At 53.1% G+C, this 24,375-nt stretch overlaps 6 protein-coding genes across 6 annotated transcripts; 4 read left to right on the forward strand and 2 right to left on the reverse strand.

Annotated features, from left to right (window-relative positions):
* Positions 1-3,695: 3,695 nt before the first annotated feature.
* Positions 3,696-5,861, forward strand: CkaCkLH20_09226 (transient receptor potential ion channel; the record flags this gene model as incomplete). The annotated part of the gene is made up of 1 exon (XM_038891941.1): positions 3,696-5,861. One exon carries the CDS (start codon positions 3,696-3,698, stop codon positions 5,859-5,861), a length of 2,166 nt encoding a protein of 721 aa, XP_038742874.1.
* A 472-nt stretch (positions 5,862-6,333) lies between these two features.
* On the reverse strand, positions 6,334-7,562 carry CkaCkLH20_09227 (O-methyltransferase; the record flags this gene model as incomplete). The annotated part of the gene is made up of 2 exons (XM_038891942.1): positions 6,334-7,223; positions 7,274-7,562. 2 exons carry the CDS (start codon positions 7,560-7,562, stop codon positions 6,334-6,336), a joined length of 1,179 nt encoding a protein of 392 aa, XP_038742875.1.
* A 1,348-nt stretch (positions 7,563-8,910) lies between these two features.
* Positions 8,911-11,460, forward strand: CkaCkLH20_09228 (uncharacterized protein; the record flags this gene model as incomplete). The annotated part of the gene is made up of 1 exon (XM_038891943.1): positions 8,911-11,460. One exon carries the CDS (start codon positions 8,911-8,913, stop codon positions 11,458-11,460), a length of 2,550 nt encoding a protein of 849 aa, XP_038742876.1.
* Positions 11,461-12,492: 1,032 nt separating this feature from the next.
* On the reverse strand, positions 12,493-13,720 carry CkaCkLH20_09229 (uncharacterized protein; the record flags this gene model as incomplete). Its single annotated transcript, XM_038891944.1, has 2 exons — positions 12,493-13,371; positions 13,460-13,720. 2 exons carry the CDS (start codon positions 13,718-13,720, stop codon positions 12,493-12,495), a joined length of 1,140 nt encoding a protein of 379 aa, XP_038742877.1.
* Positions 13,721-15,598: 1,878 nt separating this feature from the next.
* On the forward strand, positions 15,599-16,902 carry CkaCkLH20_09230 (uncharacterized protein; the record flags this gene model as incomplete). Its single annotated transcript, XM_038891945.1, has 3 exons — positions 15,599-15,900; positions 16,049-16,233; positions 16,295-16,902. The coding sequence occupies 3 exons, from the start codon at positions 15,599-15,601 to the stop codon at positions 16,900-16,902; spliced, it is 1,095 nt and encodes a 364-aa protein (XP_038742878.1).
* Positions 16,903-19,528: 2,626 nt separating this feature from the next.
* CkaCkLH20_09231 (modin) lies at positions 19,529-23,563 on the forward strand (the record flags this gene model as incomplete). The annotated part of the gene is made up of 3 exons (XM_038891946.1): positions 19,529-19,817; positions 21,878-22,501; positions 22,557-23,563. 3 exons carry the CDS (start codon positions 19,529-19,531, stop codon positions 23,561-23,563), a joined length of 1,920 nt encoding a protein of 639 aa, XP_038742879.1.
* Positions 23,564-24,375: the final 812 nt, after the last annotated feature.

Below are 24,375 nucleotides of genomic sequence, written 5' to 3' on the forward strand. Positions count from 1 at the left end.
GTTGATGACGCTCCTTTCTTTCATTTTATTCATTTCGCATTTTCTTTATAAAAGGAAACGACTAAAGCCGGGACTTACATCAAATACAGAATCACATTTCAGCCTCAACATCAGCTATCCTCTCGGATCATGAGCAACAACTTCAAGCTCAACTTGCATCTCATCAGAAGCCAACCTCGCGACTCTAAGCGTTGTCCATAACGCCTGGTGATTCGGCATCCACTTACGGACGTTCCTGCTCATCGCCCCCCGTGTCTGAGGTGTCAGGCCAACGTGATATGATTTAACCATCACAACTTGCTCCCATCCCGTTCCACCCGCAGTCTTCAACACGAAGTCCACGTTCTCAAAAGCTTGGTCGATCTGAGCATTGATGTCTTGATGGACACGGCCTGTCTTCCGATCCCATCCTCCTGTATAAGATCCAAAAGTCAGTACACGAATTTTCTTTCCCAGCAACCATGCGCTTGCCTTGCCCAGATACCCAGATTTGGTTGTCCATTCGGACTGCTTGGTTGTATGTGGGAGGCTCAACAGCTCTGGGCTCAAGACCTTGTAGATTGTAGAATGTGAGATGAGACATTTCGCCCTTTTTAAGAACTGAAAAGCCATTTCTGATTTTCTAGAGTTGTCGATTGAGCAGCTGGGGGTCAATTTTCTATATAAAGAAGTCTTTCTAGGCTTAAATGCGAGACCGAGACCGTAGAGTTATGACATATAATGGGCCGAAGAAAGACTTCGGACGACTCGTTCAATTAGAACTCCTAAGGTTGATCGATTACAGCGAGAACTTATAAATCAAACCACTCATCTTGTAGGAATATGTTTTCCGCAGACTTAATCATCTTGACCTAGTTTCATCAACATCGCAGTCTTCTTACTATGATCTTGTACAGCCCGCGTAATATTCATGTTCGATGAGAAGTTAGCAGGTTTTCTTGTTCTACCTAAGAAAGCCATCTACACCAATACCTTAGGCTTAATGGAGCAGAGGTCGCCGTCTTTGACTGCACCATCATTTGCAAACGCATATGGCCATGGCAAGTTCTAGAACCAGGCCGAGAAAATTCTCACTGCCTTTTTACATGACGAATGTCTCCCTTCGAACTCGCAATGGACCCCTTCGGAGCAACACGCAGATCAGATGTGACGATAGCTGCGAGCACGACCAAAACCAAGATATTTCTTTTGAGAGCACATTTGTCACTGACGAAATTGACCTTTTGAACCCCGCAGCCACGCAGTGAGTAATGACTTGAATAAAGTGTTCATACAAAGGGCTTAGAATTGAAGACACTTGGGAAATCTAATGGCTAGGCCAGATATGGGAGGGCGTGCAGAACCAGAGAAAAATGAAAGTGGATGTATTCGTCACCGGACGGAATTGCGACCCGATGGATTGTTCTTGTACAATCATCGGCTTGTAGTTCCTGGACTTCAATTTATGAGTTCATTTGTTGTCGGCATCCCCAAGGTCGCTTCTTCTCACCAAGCAACTCTCCCACCGAGAATCCCGCCCGTTAGTTACGACTCATCTATGTCTCGCAGTTACCGTTTGGCAGGGCTGAAACAACCTGATATTCTCGGTAAGACGCTTGCGAAGCAGTCTTCCTTGTCTCATTAACTTTTCATTTAAATCCATTCAACTCGTGCCTCTCCACGCGCTTGACTTCAACAGCGAACATGTCTGTTTCTCCTTGAACAGCTGTCAAATGCGTCCAAAATGTGCTGTTACCCGTCTTCCATGGCGTCGCTCTGATTTTCAGTACCCATTAATGAGATCCAGTGTAACTCCTGCTTGGCTCTTGGCCACTTTCACCGCCACGCGCTTGGCAGTCAATCTTCCAACACACGTGGAAATGATGGGAATGAGCTTGGCGCCTTGTCGTCCAGATGCGCGAAAGAAACCGCGGGCAGCCTAAGACATTTCCGGTCAGGGGACGAAGATGAGCTCGGGGCTTGGTTCTTGGCCGCGTCGGCGGTCTTGGCAGTGCGACGGCAAGTTTTTCAATTCAGACAATGAGATTCTTCGCAAAAAATTCAGAAAGAGTCGAGCAAGGCGTCTCGTCAAAAATCGCCATTGATGTAAGTGTTCAGTGAGAAAGACGTCGGCAGCCGGCACCAGGACCGCACGCCTGTGTCGAAAAGTGGACCCTGCGGCGTGCCGTATCGGCGGCGACGCGGCATTGACCTCCGTACCTACCACTTGCCGGTGCCGACCTGCCGCCCGTCTTTCCACGGTCGGTCGCATCCTTCAAATTCGGCCTTGACAGCTTCCACCCACTTACCGCGTCGCATATTGTCGCACCACTCCAGCTGAGTCTGCCAACGGGCTTGGCGTTGACAGCCACCACGGAGCAAACTGACACGACTCAGAGACGAAAAATGACTTTACGCCCTAAAGTCCACTGAAGCCATTGAAGGCTGGAAGTCAGCGTCATCTTTCCTCCCTTCTTCTCTCGTCTCTTTTCCAATTGATCGCAACCACCAACGAGGTTGGGGGATCTCCTCACGTTTGCCGACTTGCCGCCCGCCCAGAGATCGTTTTGGAGGCAATCCTTCAGTTTTACGATTTGAACAGGGCTCGAAAGCGGTAGCGGAATTACTCGTATTTCGAAGCGTCGACTAAACGATTCGTCGATCCGGGAAATACAGTGGGTTTTCATTGGGTCTCCGTCTGTCATGTCATGTTTTCTCAAGAGTCAAGGGGTCTCTTCGGCACGCGCGGGAGTGGTTTGACGGAATGGGAGGAGGATTCGTTATCCATCGCTTTAACTGTTTAGGCATCCACCACCAACCTGAAGCTCAAGAGACAGTGGCAGTGCAGTCGGCTCGTCATGTCAGGGAGATGGGAAGGGATGTCCCATTGTCCGCTCCTCAGCTGGACAAGGTGCAGCTTGCCTGTCTTGCATGTCCTCGTCCCCTCATCCCAAGCTCCAAGAACGCCTGGAACGGGCCGTTCTAGCGCAGCAGCTGCAACTTGAGACAGGCACAAACGGTTGGCGGTTGGCAGGATTGGCGATCGTCGAGGGCTTTTGTATCATTGGATTTGCTCTTGTGAATCCAATGTTACATAGGCGCCGAGTTATGAACGATCCTCCCTTCCTACGAGCCATTCAATGCACTCGATTCGCTTGGCCTGGACGGTGACATCCCCACTCCAAGCTTGCTTCGCCTCCCAGACTAATCTTATCATCACCAACTGGGAAAATATGTACGCGTTTAACGGTAAAAAAAAAGGGGGCATGACCCCTTGGCGAGGTACACTTTTATGTGCATCAACCCTTAGAAGCTGGCGTAACCCCCTTTCTCGAGCAGCAGCGCGGCTCCGCCCCAGCTCCGTCTCGAATCCCGAATCTCTTGATGTTTCTTGAATTCGTCTTCGATCCCAATTAGCGACGTGACGTCGCGTTTGTTTGAATCTTTGAAACCTGTCGCTCTTTTTTGGATCCGTCCGTCCACTCTTTGAACCGAATTGCAATTGATTTGAATTTTGATGCCAGCTCGTTCTTTGCCTTATGCTCAATCCCACGCTCTTTTGAATCCCCTAGCCGGCAGTCCGTTCTGCGTCACGGCTTGACATCGTGAGTTTGGAGACTCTCGATGCTTTTCGCCCGTCAGGCTAACCCGAGTGTTGCCCCTCCGATTAGAGTCGACAACACCCATCGACGACAAACCCCCACGATCTGCCCAACATGCGATTCTCACGATTGACAACATTACTTACCTTCATCTCCTTCGCCGCCCTCCTGCCCTCCGTCTTCGCCGAAAGGATCCTCCAGTCTTCCTCCCTAAACAGCTGTCAGAAACAATCCGACTTCTCCGCCTCGCTCTTCACCATCGTCGTATCTGCCGACAATGGCACCGTCACCTGTAATGTCGCCGCCGTCGTTTCCGTCGAGGGCAAGGCCATCTTCGACGTCGCCTTGCGCATCTACGGATACGAGTACATGCGCCAGACCATCAACCCGTGCGAGATGGACCTCCAGGGCCTGTGTCCGATGAAGCCCGGAAAGATCAACATGGAATTCTCCTTCCCTATCGGCGACAAGCTCGACCAAGTACCCGGCATCGCCTTCACGATCCCCGACCTCGACGCCACCGTCCACGCCCTGATCAACCTGACCGACAGCGACACGACCGTCGCCTGCATCGAAGCCGACTTCTCGAACGGTAAGACGGTCAACCTCAACGGCGTGAAATGGGCCACGGCCGTTATCGCAGGCATCGGCCTCCTCTCCGCCGGTTTCATCTCCGCAAAGGGTCACACCGACAACGCTGCCCATCTGGCGGCCAACGCGCTGTCGCTCTTCGGATACTTCCAGGCCCAGGCCTTCGTCGGCCTCACCGGCGTCGACATGCCGCCCATCGTGCAGGCCTGGACGCAGAACTTCCAGTGGTCGATGGGTATCGTGCGGATCGGCTTCATCCAGGACCTGGCGACGTGGTACCAGCGCGCCACGGGAGGCGAGGCCGCGGACCTGCTCACCTCGATGAAGAACTACTCCGTGCAGGTCTCGAAACGCTCCCTCGACGTCATGGAGAACTACGGCGGGCCCGTCAAGCGCGCCGTCTCGGCCATCGCGAAGCGCTCCAACATCAAGCTCGACAACGGCTCGTACATCGTCTACGGAATCCAGCGCGTGGCGTTCAAGGCCAGGATCGAAACCACGAACCTCTTCCTCACGGGTCTCATCATCTACATGATCTTCGTCGGCTTCACCATCGCCTGCGTGGCGGCGTTCAAGGGTCTCGTTGAGATCGCGGCCAAGAAGGGCATGGTGAAGGGGGACCGCTTCGTCGAATTCCGCCGCGACTGGAAGATCACCCTCAAGGGCGTCCTCTTCCGCCTCAACCTCATCGGGTTCCCGCAGATCGCCGTCTTGTGTTTGTGGGAGTTCGTGCAGCACGATTCGCCCGCCATCGTGGTCCTCGCCGTCTTCTTCTTCTTCGGCACGCTCTTCACCCTCATCTGGGCGTCCTGGAAGGTCATCCGCATCGCGAGACAATCGATCCTGACTCACCAGAACCCCGCGCACGTTTTGTTCTCGAACCCGGCCATCATCAACAAGTGGGGATTCTTGTACGTCCAGTACCGCGCCTCGGCGTACTACTTCGTCATCCCCTTCATCGCCTACATCTTCATCAAGTCCGCCGTCATCGCCTTCGGACAAGGCACCGGCGCCGGACAAGCGATCGCCCTCATTATTATCGAGGCCGCTGCCTTGATCGCCGTCAGTGCGCTGAAGCCATTCATGGATAAGAGCACCAACTCGTTCAACATCTCCATCGCCGCCATCAACTTCATCAACTCCATTTTCCTCCTCATCTTCACGAACGTGTTCGGCACCCCCGGCATCGTGATCGGTGTCGTCGGCGTCATCCTCTTCGTCGTCAACGTCATCTTCGCCCTGGTCCTGCTGCTCATGGTCCTGATCTCGAGTATCCTGGTCTTCTGGCGCGTCAAGGGCCAGCCGATCGAGCCAAGCCAGCTCCACGATCCCAGCGTGATGGCGAAGCGCGACGGCACCGAGAACAAGTCCCTCCTCGACCTCGACGAGGACGACAAGCCGATGTACAGAAGAGAGTCGGTGAGGTCGGTGAGGTCGATGTACGGAGGAGAGAAGGCGATGGAGGATGGAAGGAGTCAGCCCAGGGGAGCGGCCGATAGCCACGAGATGTCATATCTGCCGTCACCGACAACACGGCCCGCAGTCAGCCCTGCGATGCCGTTGTTCCCCGCGGATCCGTCACTACGCCCGCTCACTCCCACAACGCCGCGCTCACCGGCCGGCAACGACCCGCCACAAAGTCCATTTGCGACGATGGATGAGTTTAGGTCGAAACACAACAACAGGTGAGTCGCTTATCCGTACTTAACATGAGAGGTCGATAGCTAACGTAGGCAATAATAGTCCATGGCAGCGCGGCGCTGGGTACGATCATTAGATTTGGCGAACACCATCATTTGTATTATTTATCACGCTGGTTCCTAGAGTTTACATACAACTATATACAGAGTAATGTCTCTAACGATTAGCTTCTAATCATGCCTTCGTGAGCGATGCTAAACTCTTGCGCATCCGTAAGAGACACCAGCTCTGGGCAGTTGCATACCGATGGGGATGCGATCAATGACAAGTCTTCGTTGCCATCTAATTCTTAATCATAGCACTGGCGTTTGGGAGAACGTGTACCCATCAGTAGTCGAATTGCACACAACATTGATTCACAAGTCTCCGACTGTCGGATAGCAAATGGGAAACCAAAAAGATCGCTTGCTCACGAGAAATAGGAAACAGATCTACCGCCGAACCCTTCGAACACCAAATATCAAGCCAGCTCTGCCTCGACGATGCCCTCGCCCATATCGATACCCCTCCAAATCTTCACAACCTTCATCCCAGCCTTCTCAACAATGGCACGCCAATCCCCCTCGGTCTTCTCCGCCGCCGCCATCCCCGCCATCATCAGCACATCCAACGTCGTCACCCGCCCCACAGGGTTCCTCTCGTTGATCATGTTCTCATGAATCAGCAGCCTCGAGTACCCCTTCTCCATCGCGTCTGTGATGTTCTTCAATATCTCCTCGATCTTGTCCACCGGCCAGTCGTGCAGGATGCCGTGCATGAAGTACGCCCTGGCGCCCCTTACCGGCTGCGGCGTGAAGAAGTCGTACTCCTGCGTCGTGTATGCCGGGTCCTTCTCGACGCCCTTCAGCATCGAGGGAATGTCCTGCAGGACGAGATCGCTAGCCGCCACTTCAGGATGCTTGAGGTGGAACTTCTTCAGATCATGCCCCTTTCCCCCGCCGACGTCGACCACGACCGCACGACCGGGTATCGCGCCTTCGAGGAGTTTCTCCGTGGGGTACACCTTGTCCCAGTCCGTGAGGTTGCCCCGCGAGTTGCCCTCCATGGCGTCGTTGAAGTCGCCGGTCAGCTTGGGGTTCGTGCCCACGTACTGGAAGAAGATCGAGTCCGGGCCCTGCCAGTGCTGGAAGTTGCAGTTCGCGTTGTCCGTCGGGTTCCTGTACCCGGACTCCCTGAGGAAGTCGGGCAGGGTGCGGAGGAGGGGGCCGACGAGCTCGTGGAAGAAGGCGCCGTACCACGCGCGCAGGCCCTGGTCGGTGGCGATGGCCTCGGCCCAGGGCGTGCGGGCGTACGTGTCGAGGTCCGTTTCGATGATGAGATACTGGCCCGCGATGCACCGCATCATGCGTCCTACGAATGTCAGCGAAATATGGTGAAGAGAGTTTGTCTGCTGAACTGACTGAGGAGAGTCTCGTCTGCGCCCGTGAGCTTTGCGAGCTCGGCGCAGGTGATGGGCTTGCCGCCCGCTTCAGCCCATTTTGTGAAGACGCCGAGGTCGATGAGGGTCTTGACGGCGGCGTTGCCGGCGCTGCGGGTTATGACGTGGTCCCAGGCGATGTCGTACGGGGTTTGCAATCGGCGGAGGGCGTTGTACAAGGCATCTCTCACGCGGATGCGGTCTGTCCCGTTCTCGAACAACGAGGTGTCGATGTCGTTGAGACTGGCGATGATGGAGTCTGCTTCAGCCATGACTGCTTGAGAGAATCGAGGGGTTTGAGGAGACGCAACGAGAGGGAGGAGACTTACAAGGTGGCATGGAGCGAAGGGGCGGGCGAGGTTTAAAGGCTGTCGAGACTCGACTTTCGGGCTGGATCGTCGTCGTGTTGGACCCGCGAGCCGGGCTTTCACCAGCTCTTGCGAGATAATGGGTTACCCGGTACCAACATGCACCAACAATACATGCATTCCGAAGGCGCAGCAAGTCACGTAAAACTCCACGAACATGCCCAATTCGGTCGCGTGGATCGGATTCATGGGGTTCGATTTGACCGTCGCACAAGACGAGGGAAAGAAAACCGCAGCAAACCCCCCCTGCACCGCCCCACGCTCAATATCTGTTGGTGCCGTTGGAGACTTTTGGTCCTGCCACCTACGGCAGCGTCGTTTGCTTGCCAGATCCACATTCGAGTCCGGTGTGACTTGATTTCTCTGCGAAATGCGCTTGCTTTCGTAGCCATTTTCGGAGGCGGTCGAGAGCCCCGAGGCATGTTTGCTCCTGTTGAACGGTTGTATCCATGTCCAATCGTTCACATTTAGCGCCAACAGAATCGACTGAGAATCTAGATAAACTGGGTTCATGGGCCAATCGGAGCTCAAGAGAGTGGGTTTGCCTGTTTGCTAGACGATCCTGTTGGAAGTCGAACCCTCAACGGGGAAAGGAGATCGTGGAGACTGATGGCTAGGCTGGTCAATGGGCTTTCCTGCGTTATCAATTACAGACACGTATGCGGAAGCATCTCTCCTACCTTCTGCTTTGACTACGGAGTCGTCGGTCATACTTTACACATCCGACCTTATCCGACCGTTCTTGGCCTCCCCATGTTTGTCATACCTGAGCCTGACACCTGAACCAACAACTTACGGTTGACAACCCCGAGATCGCAAGTCTGGTTCGTCGTCTGCGCTCCGGATCAGTTCTAGACTTGAAGAGTTCTGCGAGAACCATGCCGAAGAGGACCTGTACACCCCAGCAACATCCGCTTACCCACTGCGGATAACGCCCTAGTGTCACATACTTGAACTTGTCAACAACATGGGCGACAACTGCGCTTTACTCGCAAAATGCTCAGTTTTCAAGCTAGCATCAATGAAATACCATTCGTGCAACAACAGCATTCTCGGGTACTTGACCCGCATCAACACTTATCAGGACTCGATCACTTCTGAGAGCCACCATAGCGCAGGAAGCGAACCCTTGTCATAGGCCAGGCACCAGCCCCCTGCCTGTTCTGCGTCTTTTGTACGTCTTACGAAGAGGGGCATCTTGGACTTCCTTGAACATTGATGAATGTTTTGAAGATCACTCAACATCAAAAACATGAGCAAGTGTACCATCTGCGACACCAGCCGCCCTCGGCATCATAACCCGCGACTATGCAACGATTGCCAGGACTGGGATGACCTGCAGCACGTCTCTTCGTGTCTGGAGAAGCAGGACAAGTTCGCACACCTCAACCCGGTCCTCTTCTGCTACAAGCACAACCCGGACTGGCCGCCGATGCGGAAGAACAACTACTCGGAGATGAAAGATCTCTCTTATCAAACCCCCGAGGACTTTTCAACGAGCACCGGCTGCATGATCTGCGAGAAGGTGAAGGATGTCTTGGCGGCACATACGACTGAGGAGACCAAAGCGAAGATAGCCGTCTGGAAGCCTTTCGTGCATGATCCATGTGACGACCACTGGGCCGTTTCGAAGGAGACGGCGGCCCAGCAGACGATGCTGCCGACGACTCAGAAGTGTGTGCTTGCTCTGGTTATCGCAACTTCTCCCCGGACGCAGGAGAGCTGGGAGTTCGAGCCGAGGGTCATCCAGCTTGACCTGCGGTACGAGGAGTGGTGTTATAACCTGTCAAGTGTGACGACTTGGGAGAGAAAGACTATGAGCTATGGGCAAGTCAGACGATGGCTCGATCGATGCGTCAAAGATCACGGCGCCGACTGCAACGAGCTACAAACGCCGAAATCCATCGTCTTGCCGGGGTCGTTTCGGCTCGTCGATACAAAGGAGTGGCGCGTGGTGCGAATGCCAGACCCGGAAGAATACGTCGCGCTCAGTTACGTCTGGGCTCTCGCGTCCGACTCGGCAGAGAAGCAGAAGCTGCAACTTCAACGAGACAACATGGAAGAGATGGAGAAACCTGGCGGTTTGGATCCCGATATGCTACCAGAGGTTGTGTCCGATGCCATTCACCTCTGCGCAGAGCTCGGCCAGCGGTATCTCTGGATCGACAGGTTGTGCATCGTACAAGACGACATGGACACGAAGACGGAGCAGTTAGACGCGATGGGTGTCATCTATCATCGCGCTTTCCTCACCATCGTTGCGCTGGGAGACGGCGTCACACGAGGCCTACCGGGAATTTCTCGACGACCCAGACCCAGCAACTTCGTGAACCTATCATGGGATCTGCTGGCATCCATGAGAAACCCGATGGGTACTGTCCGCATCCCGTGGATTGAGATTGCGGTGAAGCATTCGAAGTGGAATGACCGCGCGTGGACGTTCCAGGAACGGTTTCTATCTCGCAGGCGCCTTTTCTTCGACGAGGGCCAGGTGTATGCCAACTGCTGCAAGGAGAGATGGTCGGATCACGCGGATGAGTATCAAGAGGAGGCGTGGAGGAAGACGCATTATTGTCAAGATATGGGATTACACGACGGTCTCAACATCGAGACGAAGGATTCGCTCGATGTGTGTACTGGGCCTTTGCAGGCTTACACGCCTCGATCGCTCACGTTCTCGGAAGATATTCTGAATGCGTTTGCAGGTGTTGCATCTATCATGAAGAGTCAACTCGCCACCGACTTTCTGTGCGGCCACCCGGAGAAATACTTCTTGGAATCTCTGCTCTGGATCCCGAACGACTTCGGAGGCAAATGGCGCGTAGTCCCCGACATCCCAAGTTGGAGCTGGGCTTCGTGGGAGGGTGGTGTCGAGTGGACGGATGAATGGACCATCGGGGACGATACCTACCTTGCCGGAAGCTCTCGAGCGAAAGCAAGCATTGTGGACTTCTGCATTTCCGACCCGACATCTGGACTTCGAAGGATCAATCAGCGGGATCTGCCTCTGGCTCGCGTCAGACACGAATGTCGGTGGTGGGCTCTCGCGGTCCTGAAGCACACCGATCGCGAGTGGTGGCCGTCCAAGATTGCCAAGGAGAATAGGTCAGCGAGCGTTTCCGAAGAAGCTGTCAACCATGTTGTCGGTCAATGTCGTGAAGTCGCAGTCCGACATGGCTGGGAACCGTCCACAGAGCACCAATTCCCCCGAACTGCATCTCTCAGCGACCTGACCCCGGCCAATCGTACGGAGACCGCGTTTCGTCTCATCGAAGAGCACGAAAGGGTTTACTGGTGGCCGCCTCTCACCGCAGAGTCTCCAGAGGAAAGGAAGGAGCTTGAAAAGCTGGATAATGCCGCATCTGCGTTGGCCGCCGAAATTCCCAACGCACTGGTCTTCAACACGTCGGTCGCACGTTTGTTGGTGAAGCCCTTTGACAAAGCGTGGTTCGTGATCCCGCCGAGAAGACATCGTACAGGTTGCTACATTACCACCAAAGACGGAAGTATAGTAGGAATTACTATGAGAATGCATCCATGGATGCGCCAGCAAATCTTCCAGCCGGAGAGGGAGTATTCGGTCCTAGTATTGGGCGTTGGCACAGCCACGCGAGAGATGCGACAGACGACAGGCCACGGTGGAAGTCAGCGGGACTGTCAATGGTATGAATGGGTACTGCTGGTCACGATTGCAGAAGAAGATGAACGAGGAGCGTTTCGACGCCTGGCTATCGGCTCCGTTTATCCTGACGAATGGATGAAAACGCAGCCAAAGTGGATGACTGTCGTAGTCGGTGGTTAGTGTGGAATGCACGGTGGTGTTGTTCTTTTGCCGGAGCGTCGGCGTGCCGAGGTATCGGAGAGAACACCTTGAGAGTTTGAGGTGAATTTCGCTTCGCCGTGAGTTGCAATCATCTCGGAGGTCCCGAAAGCTTGAGCTCCGTGCGGTCCGGACCCGGTCTTCCACTTATCCGGGGCTATCCCGGCGCCGCTCCACGGCAATCAAACTCTCCGGCATCCGGTGAGCTTGACTGCTTGAGAATGCGATCACCGTCGCTGACAGAGTGAGAAGTTTTCTGGCAGTGGGAATGTTCATCACTTTCCTGGATTCAGACCATGACATCGACAGGAGTGTGATGAACGCAAGGCTTTCCCTGGAGGAGATGTACTGTCGACTTACGCATCGCCAACCTCGGAAATACTTTGTCTTCCGAGAGCAGCCTCGGGCTCTGACAAAGACCAAATCTGTTTGCTCATGATGTTTTCTCCGCCGTCATGGAGACAAGCCGAGGTTCTCTCGAAATCAACCCCTCCAGAGACGGGACCCCGCGGTACTGAGGACGGGACACTGACGTACAATGGAATCCGCTCTTCCGAGCGGTGTAAGACTCTTGGCAAACTATTGAGTTGATGAGATCATGAGAAGCCTAAATTCCACGCGAAGCCCCGTTGAAAACGTCAAATCGACCATCCTTGACCTTGACGATATCACGGGTTATAAAATGACCTGCAGCGTGGACAGACCACGGTGGGACGAAGCGCTGATCGTGAATGAGTCGCCAGCAATTCGGATCTCTCGAGAGCCATTAATGCCACGAGGCGGCTCAGGTTTGGGTGTTCGCGCAGATCCATCCACTTTGGTCTCTGATCTTCATCGATAACAAGAGACGCATGGACCAGTGTCACCATATCCAGTAAAAGCTGAGGTTGGGAGGGCGCAAATCATTACCAGATTACGATTGTCATCATCTATGGGTATCCGCTCGACTAGCATTGACATATTGGCACACGTGGGCACGCTTTTCTCCCCACACCGCTTTGACTCGAGTCCCCCTTACAAAGCGAGGATCCAGTCTCTCAGGACCTTTTGGATCTCGAAGCTGTTCTTCTCCATGAAGAACATGTGGCCGTTGCCGTGGATTCCGGCCTCGCCAAGCTCGAGGTGCTCGGCCTTGCTGCATCCGGCCTGCTGCAGGAACTCCACGGTGCAGTGGTCGTAGGGCGCGTGGTAGGAGGCCTCGGAGGTGACGAGGAGGATGGGCTTGCCGGCGAGGTTGACGAGCTGGCGGGGCGCGGGCTCCTCAGCCTGCAGGACGCACTGGACGTAGTTCTCGCCCTTGGCGGCGTAGGTCGCCTGGACGAGGTCGGTGGTAGGGTCGGTGACCTCGGGGGAGTAGGTGATGGGGATGTCGGTCAGGCCGTAGGGACGGCCGGCCTTGGTGCTGAAGACGGCCTCCTGGAAGGGAGGGCCGGTCGGCTCGAGGAGGATGAGGGCCTTGGTGAGCTCGGGGCGGACGTCGGCGATGATGATGGGCATGAGGCCGCCCTGGCTGTGGCCGAGGACGACGGCGGGGCGGCCGATCTTGTCGAGGAGCGCGGCACCGGCGTCTTGGACGGTCTTCTGCTGGTAGGTGGCGTTGTTGACAAACTCGACGTTGGAGCTGTAAAAGGCATCGAAGACGGGATCGCCCATGGCACCGGTACCGGGCCACTGGGTGTGGTTGGCGGCTTGGGGCCAGAGCATGTAGTCCTTGACGGCGGTGAAGCGCTGCTGGATGATCTCGGCGGAGTAGGTCGACGGCTTGGACGCGCCGTACGCGGGCATCCAGGCGGACCGACCGCGGAAGGTCTGGTCGACGATGTAGACCTCGAAGCCTTGCCTCACGAAGTGGGAGGCCCATCCGCGCCCGCCATCGGGCTTGTTGAGGAAGTTCTGGGGGCATATCAGTAAGGTTCAAGGTTCGGCCGAGAAGTAATTATGACCACCCGAGGGCCTTTGGAGGGATCTGCAAAGCACTTACGGTACCCGTCTGGGCCTGTCCATGAATGAGGACGATCGGCGTCTCCTGGGTGACTCCAAAGGTAGGGAGCAACTTCTCGACGTACATCTGATCACGGAAGATGTGACCTCCGGAGCCATCGTCGACGTAACCGCCTCCGACGTAGAAGTAGGAACGAATGTAAGGGACCTCCGAATCAACGCAGTCCTGCTCCGGGCTGGGGAACGCGATGGACTGGCCCAGCAGAGCGGCGGCCACGGCGGCTAGCTTGAGGAACTGCATGGTTCGCTTGCGTTGATGTGAGACACGGAAGCTAGCGAATTGGCTTGACAGGAGACCCTTTGGAACAAAAAAGGGAGTGAATGTGAGCCGAACCAACGGAGAGAGTGACTGGGAAAAAAAGAGCGACAGTGGTTGGGCAGGGGATCAACAAAGTTTCCCGTCCACGCGACGGAAGGGTGGCAAGTCATTGCTTTTTTAATTGAACGATAATCACCTTGCCGCGAGCTCCGCTAGGTCAGCATAAGGGTACCCTCCTTCAGTGATTTCAATGATAGGGCTGATGGAGCGGCCAAGGAATGAGACAATACGACGCCGAGACATGGCTTGCCGGTGAGCTTAGCGGGGAGGAACCGCTTCCTTCGGTCTGTGAGCTTGATGGCGGCACTCGCCCGATGGAACCGAGGCGCCATTGCGGCCACTTCCCGATCGTGAGATGGACGATATACGGCGTAACTCGGGAGGCAAAAGGGGATGGACTGGATGTCGACAACACTTTCTTAATTTCAAGCCATGGAGGAAGTTGGCCAGCCCATATTAAAGTGGTGTTGTTCGGCACGAGTCAGTTCGCCGACAGGGACCGGGGGACTAACACACGCGAGGGTCTCATATATAATGGAGAACCGTAGCATCAGTTCAACAATCGTGGATATTAACCTTTTACTAGAAGGCTGGATGCGGATCATGTCCGAGCACTAATCTCCGTGCGCAAAGGAGAGAAAAGAGAAAAACTGCTTCTGGAACGATTTTTGACGGTTGTCACAGCTCGACGGAAATATAATCAGAGAGCCTCAAGTTTGGGGGCCAGTCGAGGTCTGACGACTTCAGTCGAGATATGTGCCGAGGAGGAACCAGAGGAGACTTTGCTATTCGGTGGGGGGAAAGTTGATCAACTGGCGGGTCGAAGCGCTGATTACGATGATCTTGGTCCATTTTCCACTTCGACCTTGGGTCATCGGGGCCTCAATTCACTGGAGAAAGACCAGATCATCTCAACAACAGCCAAGACTTTCTCCCGGCTTTTCAGGACGGCTGTGGCTGTATCTCCCGCTAGTTTTGTTAGTGTCTAGATCAACAGTCAGGCCATCCCCGTCTCTTCCAAGTGGACGTTGTGCCCGAAGATCCCTGCAAGGTACGCGCACGCCATGGGCAGAACTCGATGTTGGATCTTTGCAGTGTGGTCGGTCGGCAAAAAGTGATACGTCCGTTAACTACCGGCTTGCAGAGATCTAAGCGAAAGTTGTCAGTTCATGCCGGTTGTTGAAGAATCAAGAAATCTGCTCCACATTCTCTCGGCATCCTTAAATCCTTCCAAGTTCCAACAGGCGATGTTGCGGCACGGCAAAAGAAAACAAGAATATTGAACCATACAATACCACCCGTAGCAATCGGCACGCCTCGACTTCTAGAAATCTCAAGGCTCACACTCCCACAGAGAGCCCCACGGGTGGATCGTAATCACACATCTATGGGGAAACTCTGCAGCCGATGTGCATCCGAGGGAGCAGGGAAAGTTGGGGTCGAAGACGGAGGACTCCTTGGACCTGCGTCGTCCCTAGAGGACGGAGGTCTCAAACCCTGATCCTTTCATCTGGACCGGCCTTTCGCAAGGCCTGGAAACTGGTCACGCCGCAAGAGTTTCTAGGAATGGTATGATGCCCTTTCGTAGGGCGCCGGGATGAGGAGACGTAAGGTGCGAGCTAAACAGGGCCCCTATCTCTTTTAGCACCCGGGTCGAGAGGATAATAATGGTTCATGAACTGCCCCGTCTGCACTGCTTTTCGATAGACCCTTTTTTCGTCGTCTCTTTCTCTCTTTTCTCGATCTCCCCTCGTCGAACCCACGCCGCCGAAGCGCGAGAGCCTCGGAACTTCGCCGGCCATGGATGACCCGACGCTCCTCATCCACTGGCTCTTCAGCTGCCTGGCCCTCGCCATCATGGCTGCCCGGCTGGTCTGGAGGAGGATGGCCAGGCAGGAGTACAACCTGGGCGATTGGCTCACCATCGCCGCCTGCATCTGTGCATTGACACGTCTCGGTCTCATTCACGTTGTGTTGACCTGGGGGACGAACAACGTGACGCCGAAATATCGAAAGGAGCACAACTTTACGGATGAAGAGATCTACAGGCGGGAGATCGGCAGCAAATTGTCCATTGCGAACCGGGTATTTTACAACTCTTAGTCAGTTCTCCCTTTGCTTGTTACCCCCAGTGCACTGTAACACCCCGGGTTTCCTGCTCGCTTGTATGCCTTCTTCTGCCCGCAATCGAGTCAGGGAGGTAGCATCAGTAGAGCAATGTGAATAGTATTCAATACTAACCAACTACAGTCTTTGGTTGCAAAAACTCGTTTTGCTGGACGTCTACCGTCGATTGATCCTCAACTTGCGACATGAGAAGATCACGATATGGGTTTTCTCGATCGTCTTCTTCGGAACCTACGTCGCCTGCCAGGTGACAACATTCAGCGAATGCAATCCCTTTCATCTCTACTGGCAGGTTCTGCCTGACCCTGGTATGTGACCTGTCGCTTTTAGGATCTTTGATAGTGAAACTGTAGCTGACTCTTCATCCAGGATCTTGCTCCAAAGCCCAGCTTCAACTCGTTGTTGTTGGCGTTCTGAACATCGTAACGGACGCCATGCTTCTCGTCCTCCCGATTCCACTGGTCGTTTCTCTGAAGACCCCATGGCAACGCAAAATCCAACTCTACGCACTTTTTACTCTCGGCATCTTCATCATCGCCATCACCGTTATCCGACTGCCCATCAACATCAACAACAAAGACCTTCAAACCAACCGCACGACATGGGCTAGCACTGAGTTGCTGACCGCAGCCATCGTCGTCAACGCACCTACACTCTACGGCATGTGGAACAAGAGGAGGCAAAAGAAGTCGTCGGGGAAATCAACTGGCCCATCTGGGCTTCACTACTACGCCGGCGGAACCCACGCATCAACAGTCCATCGATCGACCGTTCGAGCGGCGCCGGATGAATCATTCGCCATGAACTCCACGCGGAGGAAAATGGGGCCCATGGAGGGAATCATGCAAACGAAGGAGGTTATTGTTTCGGAGTTTCGGCAGGATGGAGACCGCATAAACGGACGATATGAGAATCTCCCGGATGATGTGGAGAATGCCTCCAATCATTCCAGCCAACACGGCATCTTGAAGAAGTAACGAATGATTTTTTCTTGAATTATTAGAATAATAGAGACGACACGACGAACGCAATTTTTTTCATCAGGTTTCTTCCCGTATCCCCGTATTCGAGCATTGCTTCAATTTCCGTGGATAGTTGCATTCGATGGCGTGTTTCGGAAGGTCTCCGAGATTCTTTCAAGGAAAGGCCGGCCATTCTCCATATTAACGCGCGACCTGCCGTGAAATACGCACAGACAGCCCGGATCGACACCTTCGGATGAACAGTTGTCCCAGGTCGATCCCGGACTCGGAGAACGGGAGTAATCAACTTGAGACATCAATCACTGGCATAAAAAAGTGAGGTCATCGCGAGTTACGAAGAAAATAATCACTGGCATGCTGGGCTTATTTTCATCGAATATATTGATGATTCAAATGCTCTTAATGCCTTGGACTTCTTTCGTCGGAATGATGGAATGAACTTATCGAACTGTGGGAGCTTGTGTTGAAGAATCGGGTCATAGACACCACGTGGCCAGCCGATTGGATATTGACTAGAGATGAGGTTTAATATCAACTAAGTCATGCGCCGGTATGTTTTTTCAACCGTTATTTGTGAGGATAATGAAAAAGAGACGATTGTTGTATTCCTGCCGTTCTGTCGTCAACCATTTCGGCGTCGCTCGAAGGTAGGCCGTCCCGATAAGTTGAAGGTGGAAAATGACGAGTTCATTGAGGCTCTGCGCAGCCTGATTTGAAAATCATTTGAGGCCAAATAAATGCGCTTTGCTTATGTAACTCAGTGGTGATTTCTGACAGCCGGAGTTGCCGTCCATCCCTCCTCCTGATAAGACATTTTGACGCTCAACGTGCAGGCAACTTGCATTTATTGGTTACACGACACGAACCCTTGAGAGAAGGCTAACAATGAAACTGGTAAGTTCTTGTTGGGCGGAAGCAGGCTCTGAGCTCCCTGGACAGCATTCTCTTCAAGAGCTGTGTCGTGAGCTGTTCCGGGCGTCAAAATGCTCCCCTTCAGGGGTTGGTGCATTAGCGAAGCTCAGCCGCAGTCAACTATTTTTGAGGCGGTGCAGGCTGTTGGAATGCTCTTGAGGGCCAAAAGGACCTCATAGCCTGATTATGGACCGAATCCGATTTCCCGCGTCTCTCTCCATCGAATTTCTCTTACTTCATTGTAGTCTCTAGGGTTCTACGTTGGGATATTGGTACAGTCAACGGCATCACTCTTGCGGTTGGCGTACTCATTCCGTCACCACCGGCACCGAGAAGCCCCACCACCCCTCGACTCCGATCCGTAGAGCGCCGATAAACCGGAGCTAGGCCTGAGCCGATCTGCCGCTTTTCTAAGCTTCACTGTGACCCGCATTCATTATGAGCGACAGCAACGGTGATTTCCCTGTTGCGGTTGCAGCTTTGGTCATAGCCATGGCAGCCTTGGGTGTCGCCATGCTTCAAATTGCGCAAGCTCTTACTGCCTCCTCCCGGGGACCCCTCACCTGCGACAAGGCGGTCATAGGAGAATGGGCTGTGCAGGCCAGACCAACGCTCAACCCCTGGCAAATGCGGCTTGAGGTACATTTCCTGGCTCCTGTCATATTCTTAGCACCACAAGCAGTCACACGTGGGCCGGTTGCGGGTGAGCCAGTGTGGCAGGCGGAGGGAACAGAGGAAAGTTGCGGCAGCAGCCGGAGTCGCATCAGCTGGGCAGAGGTGAGCCAACCGAATGGTCCAATGCCATATGCCACTGCGAATCCTAAGGAACATGTTCACACCGTTGACAACGAGAGAGCCAGCTGGATCTCGCTGCTGGTTGCGATTGAAAGAATGGAAAGGGACTCAAGAGAATGGGAAGAGGAAAGGCAGAAATTGTCGAACAATGGTCTCCCTAACTACAGCTACCCTAAGCCTTCCCTCACCATCAAAATTCAAAGTATCAAGAGAAGATTTGATACCTACTCAACTGTCAAGAGACCCTATGCAACAACGACGATATCACATCTAGTGCATCTCACGGCCGTACTAGGCCTCTTTTGGAAGGTTTTTGACCAGGAAAACGATAATTATCAAGCAGAAGGGAATGGATTCAGTCTACGGGGCTATCGAATGGCGGAATTTGGTGTTGTCTTCACATTTGAGAAGAGAGGAAAGCCTGAGTTCAGGAGGAACCGTGTAATACCTACCTCTGAAGTGAAGGAGCTTTGTTTCGGTCGCGTGCCGACTCTCTATCGGCGAAAGACGAGTGAGTACGAAGATGCAGACTGGCAAAACTCGCATCAAACCACTTCCGGAAATGGTCTCAAAGCTGAGATTCTGCAACTTGGGTCCCGCGACGAGATTGCAGAAACTCTGGGGGAGATAGGATGCAACGCCACCACCATGCTATACTATAAGGAGGAGAGTCAACATCAACATCTTTTCCCAGGTATGTCGGCAGCTTCCCTGTTATGGACGTTTCTGACAACGACATTTAGTGACCTTTGAGCTCATGGGAATGCTCGCTAGAAATCTGTATATCAAAAACAGATGTTTTACGTTCTTGCCAAATCCGTCGATCTTTCCTTGGCAAGGAGATTCGCTGTCATTTCGTAGACTGCTTTATGCCTTTCGCGAGCACATCATGGAGAATTGCAATAATATTGCTATGCGAATCAATGAGCGGATCGATCGATGGACAGACGAGGACCCAGACGAGGACACCAATGAGCGTCTTTCCGAAGAACGAGTATCTCCAGAGAGCAGGCGGGAGATCGATGAAATCATGCAGCTTGCAAAGGATACTGAGGATCTCTACGACAAGGTCAAAAGTGCCTGGGCTAAAAAGGCTATAGACCTGAAGTACCCGCAACTCAACAAACTCTACGATGCGATCGAAAAGGCGGACAAGATCCTCGATGTGCCAGACCAGAACCCTGACGAGACAGCGTCAGACAGTGCGTCATTTGAGGAAGAGAGACGTTCAGAGCACCAGGAAGTTGTGCTAGATGTGCTTCGACGTCATATCCAGGAAGTTCTGTCAGCCATCAACAGAACAAAGCCAAGCCGAAATGGAGAACCATCCATTTTGTTTGGAAGCCTGCATGAAGTCCCGCCTGAGCAGAGAGAGAAGCGATTCATGGACATATACTTCGATTGTATTCTCTGGCGCGTCGTTCACGTGTCCTCCTCCGAAGAGCACCAAGATGATGGGGACCAGGAGCGGGCGTCGCGAGCCATTCACGAAGGAAGCCGAAGCCGAAGCCGACGACAATCTGTAAGGTCGAAGGACGAGCAAGGGTCACCGAATAGGGAAGCCAGTAGACCACCGGTGCAGATAACTCCTACGACTACCAGCTTCCACTACAGCGACCGCCATCCAGCCAGGGTACGAAGTATGAGCTTCCCGAGGCATACCGCCAGAACCAGCGACTGGGATGTAATCTTGGAGGAACCTTTTGAGATGCGACGCCTCAAAATTTGGTATACCCTGGTTTTCAGAATGATTTGTTGGCTCATGCTGCATGATTTCCACAAGAGAGACGTAAAGCTTCCCAGTCTCGAAGTGATGGGAAGTCGGCAGCCTGTGCATATCTTCTGATTTATTATTCTATTTTGGAAATGCAGCTCTTCTGGTTTTCTATTGTTTTCTGTAACTCGCTTCAGACGTGATTTCTTCAACCTCCACGTTGTCCGCACTCCAGTTACACTGGAGATGCCTATTGGAATGAATTCGCACTGGAGCAGCGGGACTTTGGAGCTGTCACGGAAAACCGGACAGATAACTGCCAACTGGCAACAGTTTTTTGCGCTGGAATTCTTCCTTTCCATCTTCAGTACGTATTAGCAAGTCTTCAACAAACAAAGCATTATACATTTATGAATATATTGTGTGACGATGTTTCAATTGATTTGCCTCTGGTTTCTGTGATCAAAGCCGCCCGCCGTTTCGAACTTCAAAGATGGCTGTAGCAGATGGAGAAAGGGATACTAGCAGTCTGGTCACAGCCTGACTTGTTACCCTTTTGCGACAGCCGGGAATTCATCGTATTTCTCCAGTCCCAAGTAAGACATATGACGCCGCCTTTACATAGAAACGCATTTATTGGTTACACAGTAAGAACCCCTCAGATCAGGCCACCAATGACGGTTGTTCGTGACTTACGAGCAGAAGCAGGCTCTGGCCTCTTGCGCCTCAGCAGATCAATGGTTGCGCGCATTTGTGCCTCAAAATGGGCTTCTTCAGGGGTCTTTGCATAAGCGATATCCGACAGCATTGCAACCCCCTCGCGGCCGGGCGGCGCGAGCCGTCTTTCATTAATGGCCAAAAGCCCCCCTTTCTTTCTTCTCTGAGAATTTCCTGCTCTCTTACATTTTCCCAGCGCATTCAAAACTCGCGAGCGGTAGCGATTGCCGAATTACACGGTAGTCAAACCCACATCGTCCGGGTGGACTCCACCTCACCCCCGAACCGCCGGCGTTGTTATCGCCCGCTACCCAGTTTTCCATCGTTTGTCACCGGTCTGCTTAGGCCTCAGCTATCGGCATCCAACATTCTCATTCATTTTGAACGCCGACAGGTCCCGTACCTGGCGCACTCCACCTCTTTCGTCCGCCGCCATCATGTCTGGAGGAAGCAATGAACAGAATGTGGCTATAGCTGCATTGGCCATTGCTATCGCGGCTTTGTTCGCTGCGACGCTACAGATCGCGCAAGCAATATTTGCTGCAACAAGAGGCATTTCCAGCTGCAGCGACACTGTGATCCGTAAATGGGCGGCTCACACGAAATGGAGGTTTAAGTTGACGCAAGTAAGGCTTGTGGTCTCGTTTGAGGCACCAGTCATTTTTCTGGCAGACGACTCTCTGAATGCAGGGCCGGTGAAAGGTGCACCTGTATGGCAGCCTGATGGCAGCAAGCAGAGCTGTGATGATTGCCGAATCTCATATGACGACGTCGAGCCGAGGGGGGAAAATGCGGGAAAAGAACAGATACATACGGTTGACCATGAGCAAGCAACGTGGATTTGGCTGTTGGCGGCTGTCCAGAGGATGGAGAAAGAATCCAAGGAGTGGGATGAGAAGAAGCGCGAACAGGATGTCGGGAGACTGTACACGAAGATTGAGTGGAAACCATCGCTCGCGGTGAAGATTCAAGCAATGCGCAGGAGCTTCGACGCCAACCCTGCGATCAAGAAGCCATACGCCACTACAACTATCTCCCACCTGGTTGAACTCGCCTCAGTTCTCGGGCTTTACTGGAAAGTCTTCGATCGAGAAGATAACAAATACCGCGCTGAGGGCAACGGTTATAGCTTAACGGGCTCTCGCATTGCGGATTTCGGTATCGTTTTTGTTTTCGAAAAGGTTGGTCACCCAAGTTTCGAGAAGGGAAGAATCATTCCGGCATACGAGGTCAAGGAGCTGTGTTTTGGCAGAGTGCCAACTCTATTTCGTGAAGAACTGCCGAAAAACGATGTTGAGTGGTTGAAACCGCTGAAAACGTCGTCGTCTACCAGACTTAAGATTCTGCAATTGGGGAGCCGTGAGGAGATCATGGAGAGTCTCACTTCGATCGGTTGCAATGTCAATACGACACTGTACTTCAAAGAACCGGGCCACGATAAACATCTCTTCCCAGGTATGTTTCGACTGTCTGCAATGTGTCGGTATTCTTACTAATCGGTGGTAATAAGTGACATTCGAGATCATGGGAATGCTGGCTCGGGTGCTTCACATCAAGGACACATGCTTCCGATATCTGCCAAACCCAACAGTTTCTCCCTGGAACAAGGAGTCGTTTTCTCTCCGTCGTCTTCTTATTGCGTTTAATGCACGCTTGCAAAGACACGTCACAACCATTGAAGAAAGCATTCTCGAGCAAGAAGACCAGGAAGGTGACATTCCGCCCGAAGCGACGATAGAAAAACGAAAGATGAGAGACTTGGCGGGGAAAGCTGCAAGTCTTGACGGTGTGCCCGCAGACGAGACAGAACTCAGCTACTCCCGGATGAATGCGTTTCGCGAAGCGATAAAATGGTGCGACGGTATTCTCACGGAAGAGGACCTCCGCAAGGGAGTGCTGGATGTGCTGCGCCGCCACCTTCATATGGTTTTGGCAACCATCAACTCATCGGCTCCTGCGGACAAGGGCGACAAACAACATGCGAGCAGCGAACAGACCATATCTTTCGAGCGCTTACTCAAGACACCCCTGGAAAAGAGGGAAGATAAGTTCATGGACATATACTTCGACTCTATCGTGTGGGAAGTTATTAGCTCTGATGAGCATCATGGAGAGGAGCAACAAGTTTCACGGGCTATCCACGAGGATATGGAGAACACCCAACGTACGCGGGCAGAACATAGGAATGCTGCGAACGAAAGATCGCTCCCAGTCAGCTCCCAGAACGAAGAATCCCCTCAAACGCCAGACGGCCAAGAAATCTCCTTCCCAGGCCTGACGCATAGGAAAACTTGGCCACCACGAGAGGAGACAAAGTTGGCAGAGGCCAGGGGCAAAGAAACGCCAAACTGGAAAGAGCGTGTCAGATCACCCTCTGACATGAAGCGATTGACCATTTGGTACACGATGGTGTTCAGAATGGTATGCTGGTTGACGCTTCATGACTTCGACAAAAGGGATGTTCAATTACCTCCCAGCGAGCTCATTGGCAGCCGACAGCCTGTGTTCATCATGTAAGCGTGCCGGAAAATTGAATGATTGCAGGAGCATTGGCATATGTAGTTTGTAATTTTTTGATTTAATGATCCCTTAATGATTCCGGTTCAACTTGATGTTACTGTAAATTTTACTCCTTTTCATGTCGAAAATTCGCTCTGCGGAATACCGCCGACTGCGAGACCCATCTTTCCCGGTCACCTCCGGCCGTGTCCAAGGCACTAGCAAGCCGTCCCGTTCCACAGGTCCCGTAGCTTGGAGAGGACGCGAAAGAAGACCGAGAGCGCAGCAGTTAACCACTACTTCTAACCGCACATAAAAGATGGGCACTTGCTATAAGGCTTCTCACAATTTGGGTCAACCGAATATCGATGTAGGCTGCCGCAACTGTTGCTAAAGACCATTCCGGGTAGTAAAACGCTGTTAGCAGATCACGCGGGACTCAACGCGACTGCAGCAATTCCATGTCTTCAGACAATGACGCGGAGTAAAAGCGCGGTGCTTTTGTTTAGTTTAACAGTAAGAACCATGCGCTCTAGTATGTATGTACACAACAACTGGCCGAGAATTATTCAACGTGTAGTACCATCAGCTCGTGGAAATCTGACCTGAGTGTTTTGTTCGACAATTGTAGGTCGCCAACAGACAAATTCCTCGTGCCAGGGTGAGCCCTGGAAGCGAACCCTAAGACGCGATGCTGCAGTTCATCCGCCGTTCACCCCGCTAGAGCACTGTCAAATCACTGAAGCTTCCCCGCAATAGCCCAGCCAGCACGATTCAGGGTTTGTCTACCTCCGGTCATTGTGCTCGGGCAGCTTGCGGTATTCTATATA

The sequence above is a fragment of the Colletotrichum karsti genome (assembly GCF_011947395.1).
Source record: "Colletotrichum karsti strain CkLH20 chromosome Unknown Scaffold32, whole genome shotgun sequence".
Classification (NCBI taxonomy): Eukaryota; Fungi; Ascomycota; class Sordariomycetes; order Glomerellales; family Glomerellaceae; genus Colletotrichum; species Colletotrichum karsti.